Source organism: Pezoporus wallicus, unplaced genomic scaffold, assembly GCF_028554395.1.
Source record: "Pezoporus wallicus isolate ANWC-B61680 ecotype Strahan unplaced genomic scaffold, APGP_CSIRO_Pwel_v1 contig_2908, whole genome shotgun sequence".
Lineage (NCBI taxonomy): Eukaryota > Metazoa > Chordata > Aves > Psittaciformes > Psittacidae > Pezoporus > Pezoporus wallicus.
In genome coordinates, this window is record NW_026642179.1 from 5,219,720 (window position 1) to 5,235,203 (window position 15,484).

At 40.0% G+C, this 15,484-nt stretch overlaps 1 protein-coding gene across 1 annotated transcript in view; it reads left to right on the forward strand.

Annotated features, from left to right (window-relative positions):
- The first annotated feature begins 909 nt into the window (after positions 1–909).
- The window catches only part of KDM5A (lysine demethylase 5A), a 49,858-nt gene continuing 35,283 nt past the window's right edge, over positions 910–15,484 (forward strand). Inside the window, exons 1-7 of the mRNA XM_057428101.1 lie at positions 910–1,352; positions 3,190–3,267; positions 4,317–4,439; positions 6,388–6,558; positions 7,031–7,165; positions 13,036–13,141; positions 13,683–13,771. Coding sequence (XP_057284084.1) covers positions 1,188–1,352; positions 3,190–3,267; positions 4,317–4,439; positions 6,388–6,558; positions 7,031–7,165; positions 13,036–13,141; positions 13,683–13,771 — 867 coding nt within the window. The 5' untranslated portion in view covers positions 910–1,187. The remainder of the gene's footprint in view (positions 1,353–3,189; positions 3,268–4,316; positions 4,440–6,387; positions 6,559–7,030; positions 7,166–13,035; positions 13,142–13,682; positions 13,772–15,484) is intronic.

Below are 15,484 nucleotides of genomic sequence, written 5' to 3' on the forward strand. Positions count from 1 at the left end.
GTCCTGACTTGTGAGTACCTGAATCCTAGAATGGTTTGGGTTGGAAGGGACCTTTATGTTCATCTAGTTCCAACGCCTCCTTTGAAAATAAAACATCCCATGTGGGGAGATCAGCAGAGTATACACAATGGAGAGGCTGGGGGCTTGATTGGGGAGAACTTACCAGAACCTTGTTACCAGTTACTGACAGGCCTTGTGAGACCTCAATGGAGAAGCAGCAAGAGCGACCGCTGGGCCTGAGATGGGGGCTGCCAACAGAAGCGCCTGCTGAGCGGCGTCAGCACCGCTTAAGTGAGATTAAATTCAAAGAGCAGCACCAACAGCTGCCTCGGAGGGGCACAACTGCGGGCCTTCCCCGCAGGCACACAGCAGAGACCTCCGGTGCTGGCCCTGCGGCCCCGCCACCGCGCTGAAGGCTCATTTTCTGCTAAAGTTAAATATAATACTGTTTCCTTAAAACAACGTTAAAATACGGCAACAGCTGCCGACACGTAAGACCGCCACGCTCCCAAACCCCAGAGGTAAAAGCAAGCCACCCATTCGGCTCGGAGGCGTGGCCTGCAGGAGGGGGGGTGGCTCCCGGCCCTCCTCCTGACGTCCGGCTCAGACAATGGGTGAAATGGCTCTTCAGCACCGGAAGTGAATGTGTCAAGTTTCTTCGCACATTCCTCCGCGGCGGAAGGGGAGGTAGCACAGCTCTCGTTCCCCCCCCGCCGCCCCGTGGGGTGCGCTGAGGGACGGTGGGCCGAGCTGTGTGTCTTGAGGCTGCGGAAGGAGTGCCTCCGGGAGCAGCGCGGCTGGGAGGCGGCCGGCTCCTGAGCGCTGGCAGCCGCCTCCGTAGCAGCGTGGCTGAGGGACTACTTTTTGGATCGGAGAGCAACACAATATCTCACTTCCGGGGGAGGGCTCAAAGAGAGACGCGTAATTTCCGGCGAGCTGGAAAGCTACTGAGAGGGGCTCGGCGAGGGGGGAAGCAACCCAGGGGACGGGACCACAACATTCGGCACCGACTGCTTCCACCACCGTTTACCCCTCCCTGCAGCCGCCCCGCCTGGCAGCCGCCGCCGGACGATGCGCCTCTGCCCCCGTCTCAGCCCCGCCGGCCGCCCCTGAGGGCCCCCCGGCCGTCCCTCTTCGCCCTGCCCCGCCGCGGCCCTCGGTGCGCTCCCCGCCCTCCCCCTGCGGCCATGTCGGGGGGCGGCGGGTCGCGCTATGCGGCCGAGTTTGTACCCCCGCCCGAGTGCCCCGTGTTTGAGCCCAGCTGGGAGGAGTTCAGCGACCCGCTCGGCTTCATCGGGCGCATCCGCGGCCTGGCCGAGAAAACCGGCATCTGCAAGATCCGGCCCCCCAAGGTACCGCCCGCCTGGGGAGGGGGCAGGGCCCGGGGTGACCGCGAGGGGCTGCGCCGGGAGGGCTGAGCGGGCTCCGTGTCTCTAGTGTCGGAGTGGTGAAGGCCTAGGAAGCCTCTTCACCCGCTCCTGGGTGCTCACTTGAGGCTTTGTGTGCCGCTTTCCGTAGACCTTGGTGTCCGTGCCGGGGGTACCGGGGAACTTGCATAATCCTTGCTTTCAGGGATGGGTTTTGTAGTGGTTGCTTTGAAGCAGGTGAGAAGCTGCCAGGGCATGGTGGTGCTTTTCACCCTTTTCTTGCTTTAAAAAAACCCAACAAACCAACAGGCTACTTGTGAAAGCTGCGAAGGCATTGTAGGTGAAATCAGGTGCTTGCTCTGAGAGGGGGGAGAGAGAGGAGAAGGTTTGTTTCCTTTTAATGGATCGTTGTAAACGTAATCTTTAAACTGCTAATAGAAGTGCAGCCAACCTGTTTGTGCTGGGGAATTATATTTATGCATAGCAGTTCAGAAAGTAGAATCTTAATCTCTCTCACGGCTTGATCATTGTTTTATAATACCTTGCCCTGTGACCTGGTAAACCATTTAGACCAGAACATCAGGCAGTTTGGCAAAAGGTGGTTAGATTACTTAAAAGTACAAATGAACTTTAAATATAGCTGTTAAATAAGAGTTGAAAATAGAGAGGAAAATAGAGAGGAAAAAAACCTGAAAAGAAGGCATGTAACTAAGAGCAACTTGGATATGGGAGTTGCTGATTAGATTTCATGATCCTTCTTCTGACCTGCCTGGGTTGCCAGAATCTGTTTAGTTGGTTTAATGACATGGTGAAAACTTGACCTCCAAGGGACTGCCCTTTCTAAAATAAGCAGAATGGCTTAGGTTGAGAGGCCATAAGGAACTGATCCAGATCCTCCTCATTGAGAATAACTAGAACTTTCCTGGCCGTTGAATGCGTTTGTGTTTTTCCATGTTGCTTGGCTGTTTGCATTGCAGGGTTTTTGCAGGATGTGTGCGTCAAGTTGATTTGCAACCTGCAATAAGGACTAAATCAGATGCTTTCTACTAACCTGACTGATTTATTATTAGAATCTGTAAATATTTTACGATTGTGCTTGAGGTCTTTATATGCTGCAGCAGTGCAAACAATAAATACTTAGTGGGGCTTGCCCACCTGGAATGGGTGTCCTTACCCTGTTGTTGCCTGCCAGGCAGACAATCTACTATAACTTTGTAAAAAGCTGAATTGTACTTGTTTTGATGTTGTAACACAGTTTTGACGGATGGGGCTGGGAGGCACTTGTGATTGAACAGACTGTTAACTGTTGAGAAAGTCATTATTTAAGGCTGCATTTCTATTGAGGAATTGGACTCCCTACTGGTCTTATCTTTATTGAAATGACTGTAGGCAAACATGAAGGAAGTTAGATGTGTAATAATGTGCTTTATTTAGTGTTTGTTGTTGTTGACAGTGAGAATTTTACAATGTGCAAGATATATGGAACTCTTTTAAAAGTAAATAAATGACCAACAAGCTACAGGGATCTCTCCTATTTAAACTCAGTATGAGGTAATGCATACTGAAATGCTTTGAACTCTCTTTTCTTTTATATTTTTAATTCTGAGGATCTCTTTCTTTGAACTAAAATGCTGTGGGAAGAACATTATTTTAAAAGCACAAGCATGCCATAAAATTGGAAAGTGATATTACCAGTTGTACAGAGAAACTTAATTTTCCTTTGGGAGCTTGTTTGCTCCAACATTGTTTGGGTCTTCTGTTTTGTGCATTTTTTGAGAAGTTTCTGGAAGCAATAAAATGTCTTTCTGTGTCTCTCGTTTAGGACTGGCAGCCTCCATTTGCATGTGAAGTACAAAGTTTTCGTTTCACTCCACGAATTCAGCGGCTGAATGAACTGGAGGTGAGCTTTTCCACTGTTGATACAATTTTGTGTTTGCACTGAAAACAGTAGGTCTTGTTGCTTGAGATTTGCATCTTGGCAGGTTTCTGGATGGGGGGAGTCTTTAGAAAATCATAGACCACATCAGTGTTTTATGCTTGGCAGTGGCAGAGTTCATATAAAATAACTCTCCCCGGCTTTGGGAAAAGCCTGGTTTTATTTTATTACCCAAAATAACCACAAGAGTTTTTCTTTCAACTGGAAATGTCTAAAATGAATGCCAACTACCATGTTGTATAGTCAGAACAGCCAGTGTCTAGCCTTCTGAGCTCCACAGGCAGTGAATTTTTTTTTTTTCTTAAAATACTTACTGCTCTTCTGAATCTTCTAGTTACCTTATACTGGCTTAAAAGTGCCTTTTAAGCCTTAAAATTAGCTGATTTTTTTAATAGGCTTATTACAGCTGGTTAATTTTATGACTTAAAAATGTATGGAAGCTTTCTTGAAAGTAGAATGAGTTCCATTCTGTTCTGGCTTTTTCTTTTCTCTACAGCGTTTCTCAAAGCCTTGCTATGTTCATATACCAAAATGTCATGTATCATTTGGCTTGTAAATGGGTCTCCTTATGGAAAGTGATTTGAGTACTCCAAAAATACTCAAGGGAGGAGGCCCTTCTGCATGGTTAAGGCATATACAAAAACTGTTTCTAACACTCCCCTTCCCTCCCATGCATATTTTAATAATTGCTTTTGTGTTTCTCTTGGGAATGATGATTTTTCAGAAGTATGCATTTTGGTTTCAAAACAGACTGTTAGGTAGGAGTTTGGTTTGTAAGATCTGAAATGCAGAGAGAAAAGCATAGATAATTTTGTGTTTGTAGAGGTCTTTGGTTTTGTCTGTATTTCTAGCTTTTTTTTACATAATTAAAAAATACTTCGCTTTCCAAGTTGCACTCTGAGAATGTAAACACTATAAAAACTTTTTTTTTTTTTTTTTTTCCCCTCAGGACTGTAAGGCATTGTCACGCTTGTTTTTGAGCATATGTGTTTGTCTTCTTTTATTTATTGTAGGCAATGACAAGAGTGAAGCTGGACTTCTTGGATCAGTTAGCAAAGTTTTGGGAACTCCAAGGATCCAATTTAAAAATTCCTGTGGTGGAGAGAAAAATACTGGATCTCTATGGTCTGAGCAAGGTGAGTAAGCAGTTGTAGGCCTTGGACAGGGACCTCTTTTATCATTCAAGCTCAAGAAGCCAAGCAACTAGGAGGGCTTGTTTTACAGCATTAATCTCATTAATATGGAGATGAGATGAGAGAGTGGGTAAAAAAACATGGTGAAGGAAAATTACTAAATTATATTATGTGCAGATGTGTGAAGAAGAGTTAAATCAGTTGCCTGTGGTTGGATTCTGTACAGCATGTATTCATTACCTTGTATACAGCTTGAATGTATCTGATGTCAGTTGGCCACTTGTTTTTCAGTTCTCCTTTTCTACATATGGTAGAGCTGCAGGAGTTTAAGGTGGGTTTTGGAAGGCAGTGATATACTTGCATGCAGTTGAGCTCCTGACCTACCAATTCTGTAACAAATTGTTGTAATTGCTCCTTCATCTCTCCCACCAGAGGTTTTACACATGACGTAAGCATGCATTTTTGAGAGTTTCTTATCTGAACTTCTGGAATAAGTATTTTAATTTCCAAAACAAGCTAGGCTTAAGGATTGCTAGAAATTGATGCTACTAAAGTATATAGTATAGTGCTTCTAGGTTAGAGTGTCAGTTTCCATTCCTCAAGGTAAGTAAAAAAGATCTGAATTGATTTTATTTTCAGAGAAAGAAGTCAGTCTTTTGGACAGTCTGGAATGGTTGATAAAATGTCTTTTGCTTGTCTTGGGTGGATTGCTGGGATATGCAGAATATGATAGTGGTAGTGGTACTGGGAAGTATCTGGGTCACTGTTATGAGCTGGAACATTTTAGTTGACTGCAGATAATGCTGGTCTAAGCTTATTTAGTTACTTAGTGGCTTCTTTAGCCATTTCTCATGTACAGATAATTTTTAAAACATTTTTTTAATGGAGATTTTGAAGATAAGTTGAAATTTAGATTTATAATTCAATTTAAAATATGGGGGTTTTCTGGTACTTTGCTATAAATGTGAGGAAAAATAAGTAATAGTCCTGTTTTATCAAACAGTAGCTATCTCTGTGTGTAGCAGGAACAAGAAATAACTGATTTATCACTGCCACAATTGTACATTTGAATTTACTTCAGTCTCAAAGTAAACCATGAATTTCACTCCAGTAACAATATGGTTTTGGATTGAGGTTTCCAGCAGTCAGTGAAATATTAAGCATGAAATTTGGTCCTCCTGTGTAAAGAAATGAAATGCAAAACTACACTGTTGTAAAAATGCTACTAGTCTTATAATAAATACGATCTGTTTGGATTTTAAGCTACTTGACAGTGAAACTGTAAAGGGAGTGGAAGCAGTGGAAAGGTGGCCAGTGGGGAAGCAACCCATATGCTGGCAAATGGTCTGTCATTTTTCATTTTATGTTAGCTACATGTTAGCGTTGATAGTTCTGTATGTGAATTACTAGACTCAAACCAGTTGAAGTCAGGTGGAAAAACTGGACTGAGTTAATGGGAAGGTGAATTCAGTTTCTCCGCTTTTTACAGTAGTCTCTTTTCCACTGAGGGTTTTGTGTGAGCTTCTATAGTTCTGAAGTTGTGAGTTCCAGCACTCCCTTCTGCCTGGGGTCTGTTATAATGGGCTTCCCTTCTGGCCAGACTTGTGTTTTGCATCAAAGTATAAGTCTGGTGAGAGTTACCTTTCCAGTTTGGTTTTTTTTTTTGATGGTGGGGTTTGTATTCTTTCCAGCACTTCATAAATCTTAGTTGTTGGACTCTTCCTGTCTAGCACAGTACACAATTTACATTTAGTAGGAAAATTGTCATGGTAGATGTGGTAATTAATGAGTAAATGCTTAGTTATAAAAGTACAAGCCCTTCAGGGGAAAAAAGCCCTAAATTCGGAATTTTGTCACTTTTTAATAGAACTTATTTGGTTTAATTGATTTTTGGTTTATGCAAGGTGGTGAGCAGCTCAAAACCCTTAACTTTTTTATTTATGCGTTTCAGATTGTTGCCAGCAAAGGAGGCTTTGAAGTAGTCACTAAAGAGAAGAAATGGTCTAAAGTGGCAAGTCGGCTTGGCTACCTGCCAGGAAAAGGCACAGGGTCATTACTCAAGTCTCATTATGAAAGAATCTTATACCCCTATGAGCTCTTCCAGTCTGGGGTCAGCCTTATGGTGAGATGCTTCTCTGTCACAGTATGAAGTGGGGACCCAAATTGCACATAGAATGTTACTTGTTATCGCATAAGAAACTAGGACATAGGGTCTGTGCTTTTAGAAGCTTTAGCTGTGTAAACAAACACAGGACCATGCTCATATTTACCTGTGACAAATAGTTGTACAAGTTGTAACATGACATTGTGTAGTTATTTTCTGATAGCCATTTCTTTATAGAACCCTATTGGGAAGAAGAACAAGGCAAAAGATAACGATTAATTGGAAAGATGTCTGTCAGTAAGCTGGCAGTTGAGATACAGTGTCCTTATTTGAAGCTGTGTGGTTTAATCAGCCTATTGTCCAAATGGCATGTGTAATGCTGTGTGATTTCTCCCTTCGTGTTTCTTAGCAAACAGAATGATTCACAAACCATGGAAGGATTAGCACTGCCTGAGTGATCAACCCAGTGTCTTGTGCTCTGATCCTCTAGGGCATCCAGAAGCCAAACTTGGATCTTAAGGAAAAAGTGGAGGCTGAGGACCTCAGCTCAGATGCCCAGGCTTCCCCAAAGCAGGCTTCAAGAATGAACGTTGTGCTGAAGAGAACCAGGCGCGTCAAATCCCAGGTACCCCTGCTACAGGGGATGCTAATTCCTTCCACCAGTGCAGCAGCATTGGCTGTGCAACAGCCTTTATTTGTCTGTGGGAGTCTGCTCAAAAGCACCACCAGGAAAGAGTCTTCCTTTAAATAGAATGCAGAGAAGAAAGCCTCTCTGAGGCCTGGGTTGCTTATGGTAGATGCATTGTTTATCTGAAAACTCTTAAAAGCTGCTTTTTGTTTATTGACACCTGGGCTAGGTACCTTGGTAGTGAATATATCTGTGGAAACTATAAACAGATAAAAAAACCTTTGTGAAATAATGTTGAAGCTTCTGTTTGTGCAAAGTTTGAGAAGCTTTTTACAACTTTTTCAAATATGCCCTTTGGTTACATGAATGGAAATATGTGTATAGATAAGTTAATTGTGGAAATTGCAGTTGAGACTGATTATCTCAAGCTGGACAGACTGTTTTTTCTGAAGAACTGAAACAAATGTATGGGGAGATGGATCAGTAATAGCTGGAACTGTATAGGGTTTCCACAGGTTTTCTCCTGAAGAGCCATTTCTTCTCTTCTGGATTAGTGATGTTATAGGGACTTCTGGTATTCTACTAGGTGATAAGAAATCCTGGGAGTATCCCCCAGTAAAGCTCAATTCAAACTGAATCACCACCACTTCTAATCTGTATCATTACAGATTATCTTGGAGGCTTGTCCTGGTGGCACCATTGCTTCTATTGCAGTATTTAAGGCAGGCCTTCAACCTCTGAGAAAGATATCTGTTGCCTGCAGCATCTTAAGGCTCTTCACATTGAGGTCTAGTGGCTCCCTGCTTCGCCCATCAGGAGAACATGGACAAAAGCTGGATTTATATTCAACAAATCTACTACTAGACTTACTTTAAGCACCTGTTGTGGCTTAGGTACAGCTGGTAATTCAGCACCCATGCAGCCATTTGCTCACTCCCTTACCCTCTGTAAGAAGGATGGGGAGGAGAATCACAGAATGTAAACCCCATGTGTTGAGATAAGGACAGTCCAGTAACTAAATGTAATACTAATACTAATATTAATAAAGGAAATAACAAGGGAAGAGGAAAAACTAAAGCTAAAAGGGGAAAAGAAAAACCCAGTAAACACAAGTGATGCACAGTACAATTGCTCACCACCCGCTGACCGATGCCCAGCCTGACCCAAGCAGTGACCTGGGCCTTCTGGGTGACTCTCCCCAGTTTATATACTGGGCATGATGTGCTGTGGTATGGAAGATCCCTTTGGCTAGTTTGGGTCCGGTGTCCTGCCTCTGCTTCCTTGCAGCTTCTTGTGCCCCTCCCCACTGGCAGAGCATGAGACTGAAAAGTCCTTGATCAGGGTAAGTGCTACTTAGTAACAGCTAAAACATTGGTGTTATCAGCATTGTTCTCAGACTAAAGCCAAGGCACAGCACTGCTGCTAGGAAGGAGAAATATGACTTTTACAGCTGAACCCAGGACAGCACCACAAAGTTTTTCCAAATGCTCTTAAACTGTTTATTTGTTTCAAATGCATAATTCTTGTCACTGAGATATTTGAGTATGCCTTATAAACATTCATCTTTTTCTCTGATGTGATCATTTAGATGAAATTATATTTTTAGTCTCATCTTACTGAAGCTGAATTTGTACTTACTGTAGCCATATAACAGTGCATCACACAAGCAGTCACAGGCTGTGATCTTAGAAGATCTCTTGAATAATACATTGTTAGTGAGCTATCCAGAGAACCTGAGAACACTGCAGGAACTGCAGCAGTCATTTGTTTTGTGGAATTATGTTTTGGATTTGAATGAATCTTGTGTGAAAATGACAGTATGATGTTTTTCTCATCAGTGGTATAAAAATGTCACTACGTCATTAAGATCCTGTGGGATCTTTTCTCCTGCTGATTTCAGTAGAATGATGATACTTCTTATTTCTCCTTGTTGGAAAAATGATTCTGTGGTGATCCTGGCATAATACAGCTGCTTCATTTCATTTAAAGGGGCTGCATTTCAGAAATGAGGGGTTTCACTTGGGTCATCTACAAAAAGTAGAAATATATGTATGTATTTAAATGCCTTTTATTAGGTCTGTAGCTATGCCATCATTTAAGCATTGCACTTATTAAAATGGCTGAAATGAGTTCTTTAATACAGAAAAAACTCAAAAGTACTTGCCTAGCCAGCGAAAGTATATTTTGGCTATGTTGAAGGCTATGTATAACTCTCAAGTCAATTCTGGCACTGTACTTAGTAACAGGTTTGCCTGTAGTAGCCCCAATTGGTTGAAGTGTAAATATCTGGGGAGCTCTGAGAAATTATTCCAGATTTCAGTGCACCTCCTTATTGTAGACAAGACTGTTTATTGTTTGAAGGGCATACATGGACCAGATTAGTCTGCAGAGAACAGTAATGTAAACACCTGCTAAATAAATGTCGTTCTGCTCTAGCTGAAATATCTGGAAGGTTTGTATGTAGTGTGCTGAGTAGTCTAGTGTTGGGGTAGTAGTGAGCATGGATAACTACACTAGTCTCTGCATCTTGGTAGATTTATTTTTTTTCCCCAAGTACCAGAAGTACTTTTCCCAAAACACTCTTACCTAGCAATGGGTGATGAAGGAGAACGCATGAAGATAATAATCTGAAATTACTGAAATAGACAAAGATCCTCAGCAGCAGAAGGGGCTGGCAGACTTTTGAAAAGCAATTTTTTTGTTTTTTAGAGAAAGTGAAAAATGAAGTAATGAGAATTCTCATTTGAAATTTGGCTTAGGAATCTTTGGATCCTACAATCAAATGTCAGTTGTATTGCCTGAATAGGAAGAAGATAATTTGATGATGAGAGATTCTGCTCAAAAATAAACAATGCTTTATTCTGTTTCCCTTTTCTCTGAAGAAAGCTAGCACAAATAAAAAATTGAGAAGGGCAACTGAACTACTAAAGGCTGATAAAGAAAAGGACAACAAAAAGTAGGATGAATTGAGATTAGGAAAACAGAATATCCTTAAGGAAAGGTTAAATTTGAGTGAATGTGTGTTAGAAAAAACTAGTATATCTTCATAGATGATCTGTTGGGGTGTATTTTAACTGGCAAGGGATTTATCTAATGGGGTTACATCATGATATTTTCTGGTAGAGAAATGCAGTACCAGAATAAGAAGACAATGAAATGCTGTCTTTTCAAAGGATATTAACATCCAGAGAATTTTCTGAAAAATAAAACATAATTCTGAGTAGCATATATGCTTTCTGGTTTTGGTTACAAATTTGGTTGATTGCAGAATAACAGAATTAATAAAATAAAGTTCAATTTTTTTTTTAATATGAAAGATTGACTTCCATAGAAATAGTTACATGAAACAAAAGAACTCTGGGACATGCTGATAAATGTCCCAAACATGTAAATATTTTGATTCTTGGTTGTAAGTATTCAGGTTTTGCGCAATGGGGGTGGAGAGGTGGGGATGCAAGTGTTTCAAAGTTGATGAAGGTAGGACAATAGAAGAAGTGTGTGAATGCAGTGTAACTGAATCATGTTATTAGCATTCACCCATATAGAAAAGCCTTTGGGTTGTACTTTCTGTTGGGAAGGTGAAAGAAACAAAAATAACTGCATCCTTCAGGACAAAGAGGAGCCAAGAATAGAATCACAGTTTAATAAACTTCATTTTGCACATATGGAAAAATAGAATGAAAAGGTGTAATGAAGTTTTTTGTTGTTAGCAATGAGAAAATGACAAGGAATGCAAGATTTCTGCTTCTGTGTGCTCACAGTTTTGAGTTTGGTATTTTTAAAGGGCACCACAGAAAGGTAGTTTAAAGGGCACTACAGTCTTAAAGGGCACCACAGAAAGACTACGCGTTAAGGCTTCTGAATGCTTTTGGTATCCACACCCTAAATTACCAATTCACAAGGTTCATAGGAATCTGATTTAAAAAAAATAAATCCACTTTAATGTGCAACCTGCTCTCTTTGAAAACTGTAGCTCTTTCTACCTAAGCATGAATGGATTGCATCCACTTAAGTGAAATTCAAACAAATCTTGGTGGTGCAGTTAAGAAAATGTATTTAGGTACTGCATTTTTAGTCAGAGCTGTAAAACTGAAGAGGGGTTATTGCCTGTTAATAATTTACTCTTAGTAAATTTGATAATAAAATTATTTTTCAGGTGTCATTGAGAAAATTGTCTTAGGTCACAATAGCAGGAGAGAAACTGTGGAGATTGTTAATGATTGTTGTTGAAATGATGGAAAATTATACTGTGCTGAGAAATGTAATATGGGTTGATTCTGTCAGGTTCTATTAGTTGAGAGAATGGATAAGCTGTTAATGAATTTCAAATGGGAACTGAAGGACTGTGAAGTCTCCAGGTGGTAGGCTTTCTTGTACAGCAAAAATGTCATTTTTTCCTTATGGCTTATTAGTCAAAAAGGGAGGAATTTTTGAGAAAAATTTGCCACTTAGCGTGCCATTTCAGAGTGGGCTTATGAAGTTGGTAACATGTAGCTAAAGTGAAAATAATAGCAGCATAGAATTCATAAATGTTCAAAATTAGAATACAGGCAATAATGAGTTTGGAAAGATGCCACTTAGCATACTGCATACACCCTTCAGTGGGAACGGGCTCTAAATATCGCTGAAAATTCCTTAGGGTAATAATGTCTCGGAAACGATATCTCTTTCAATATGTTCAAGAAGCAGGAAAAACAGCTGATTTAGGCTGAATAAATGGGAAGCATCTTATTTCTTTTAGCATTATTGCAAATGCATTTGATGTTATTTTAAACACTTTTTTTTTTTAAGAGTTTTTTGTTTATTAATTAAAAACACTGAAAGCATGTCATCCCAAGGGAGCTGGTTTCATGCATAGTATCTCAGGCCGTATTTTGGTGAAAAATAACAAATGAAGCATCACTGGGAAATTACTTGAATAACCTCCTTAGAATTAGATACTAGCTTTGAAAATGGATAGATTTCCTGAGATCTTTTAAGGTTGTGAATGATGACAGTGTAGTAGCCTTTGGGGGCTGGACTATATGATCTCCAGAGGTCTCTTCCAACCTGAACAATTCTGTGCTTCTATACCAGGTTAGAAAAGGTTTTCAGAGTATAAGGAGGCAGCATAAATAAAAATGCCAAGGTGATTGCATTGCAGATGAAAACAGAACATGTAGGTTCTTTTTGTTGTTAGGTTAGTGGCAGTGATGTGCAAAATCAAAGTAGGTCAGCAATGGGAAACAGGAAGAAGTTCAGTTGAACAGAACACACAATACTGGCAGGGCCATGGAGTTGTCACATAATGGGTCTTTTAATGTCTGGTTTTGAGGTTTCAAGAGCAGCATGTGTAGCTGCGATCTCAAGAGTTGTACTTACAACATTTAATCATAAATAAACCCAAGAGTATCCTAGCTTAAGGAGGTAGGTTGGAACTCATTAGTGTCATGTGTTCACACAAGCAGTTAAAGAAATCTTGTTGAAACTGTGTATGTGTTAATATCCAAGTGTTAATAACCAAGCACTTGACTGAATCATGGTGATTTCAGAAAATACTGCTGTGGCATTCTTATTTATTTTCTGCTAAATGTCAAACCTAGTTCTCTATTTGCTACATAGGTGACTTCCTGTAGTTTAATATGAATGGAAAATAGTTTGAAATGCTGAGATAAAAATGCTGTGTTTTATTCCATTTGCATTTGTTCATTTGCTTGAACAAATTTTCTGTTCGGCTTGCATGAGTAGCAAATCTTGTCTTCATGCCTCTGTTTCCTGTCTTTTGATGAGCAGATGTTGTGGGAGTGTGGAATATAAAGGAAATATGGAGACTCAGAGGGGAGAGATGTTGATGGTTTGTGCTGATGTGGTCTTGTTTTTACTTTTAGGCAGAGACAGGAGAAATGAGTAGAAATACTGAACTGAAAAAGCTGCAGATCTTTGGAGCTGGACCTAAGATGATGGGACTGTCATTGGGAGCAAAGGATAAAGAGGGTAATTAAGTTTTGGGCTCATTCCTTTGTAAAGTCATGAGGCTATTAAACCTTTCTGAATGTCTAGGGACAATGTTAAGAAGTAAGCAAAACATTATAATTAGAAAAAGAAATCTAAGTATTGTAGGGTTTCATTCATGAGATATTTACAGGGTGCTTCCTGTAACTTGGCATAGTTTCAGCTCTTTATGTATTGTATAGTAACAATAACAATTAAGCAGCTGTTGCATGAACTGAATGACTGGAAGGGAAAACAGGATTTGACAGTACTGAAGCTGATCCTGCCAACGAAGTGCACAAATTGAGTGTAATTCACTTTGTTTCATGATGCATTTGGGATGATCTGTGAGGATAAGCAAAATGTGTTTTCCTAATCCCTGTTGATTTTAGATTGGCCAGGTACAACAAGGCAGTATTGCTTTCTTTGGACTGTCAGGTAGTTTCTGATATGAAAGGCATGGTACCAGGCTGGGTGTGTGTGTTGGTTTTGCAAGTGTATCTTGATGTGATACTAATAAAATTTAACTTTATTTTGCTTTAAGATGAGGTGACGCGGAGGCGCAAAGGAACCAGATCAGAAGCATTTGGAATGCAGATGAGGCAACGCAAAGGAACTCTTTCTGTCAACTTTGTGAGTTTGATTCCTTTGTTGTGATTTCTGAAGAGAAATGAATGGATTTACTAAGATTTATTTCTAATTCTAATACATCCCACCCCCAGATAGATGAATCTGTTGACAGTAGAGCAGATCATACTGTTACAGGAAGAACCAATAGTATAATCTATGCTCTGGGTTTCTGTTTTAATCTTTTGGACAGGAAGGATGTTGCAACATGAAGGTGCTTGTTGATCATGGGTTTGAGGGCTTGCTTTGCCACACACTTCTTGCATGCCTTCGGTAGCTTACTTTCTATGAGCTCCCCTTTGTAGAGCAATTACAATACTGCTTCTCTTCCTTAAAAGATATTTTGAGGTGCTCCAGTACTTCAGGAATTTGGATTTCAGCAATTGCAGCTTTCATGTCTTCTCTGGTTTGTTTTTAAACTAGTCATCCATGCAAAAGAAACCCTTAAGGGGAAAGAATTAAATGTCTCTGATGGCTGACCATGGAAAAGTATAGTTGTCCTTAATGTATTTCATAACACATGACTTTCTATTTTCAAGTCATATGTATGCAACCATGAATGAAGATGCATGCCTTGAAAATTAGACTCTTCACTAATAATTCAGCTCTTTTTTTCTTAGCCTGAGAACACTTACAAGAGTTTATTTTAGATTTCAATCATAGAATAGAAAGCCAAGACAACCAAAAGTCTCTAGGAGTCATATTTTCATATGTGGAAATACTTCTTGAAGGGAAAACATAAGGGAGAACTTGTATGTTTAAAAAAAACAGATCATTGTGCTGTTGCAGCTAAGTTAGAGTGCGTGACAGGAATTTTAATTGTGCTACTACTCTGAGTATATGGAGTTCCTAGGCTGTGTGTTGGGACCGTTTTGTTAAGTATGCTTTAAAGTATTTTGTCTTGTCTCTGTTTCTTGTAGAAAACTGTTTATTGTTTTCAGTTACTCCTGTTCATAATAGAAAAGGAAAATCCTGTGGCAACAGAGCTGCTGATTTGGAACTATATTGCTGTAGCTGTAATTTTATGAAATTCTGTGACTTAGTACTCTTTGGTTCCACATATTTTTTTATACTTGGATGAGAGATCTTCAAGGAAAGCAGACTTTGAAGTACACATGTGATACGTTAACCCTATATAACTTCTAAAAAACACTGTGGTGCAGTTTTGTTTATACTTCTCCCACATTCATTTATTTTTTTGTGAAATGCTGACTGTGAAATAAAATATACCTTTTTCTTTTTATCCCCTCTCCACTTGATACATATAGTTATATATCATTATAGAATTGCTCTGTTTTGTGATGTGGTTGGGAGGCTTACTTGTGGTTGTGTGATCACTGATCTGCTTTTGTGACTATATTTTGATGCAGTCTTTGTAATTGACAAATCATCAGTTAGTCTAATGTAAAAATTGCATATGTTAATATGAATTTGAAGAGAGAATGTATTATCAGTGGTAAGTAACTAATGAGTATCATAGAATAGACTCCTCTTACAATTGCCATTTTTAATGCATTTTTAATTTTGGGGAGAGAACTGGAAAATGTACGTTAAGATACTCTTCCTCCATTCTATATACTTGCAACAAAAGCAACTAGGTTGGTGTTTTAGACATGATACGCCATGAGGATGAGTGTGTGATATTTTTTTTTTAATATTTTTTAAAGGGAAAAGTGATAAAACTGCATTATTTCTTAAAATTATATCTTGGGATACTTG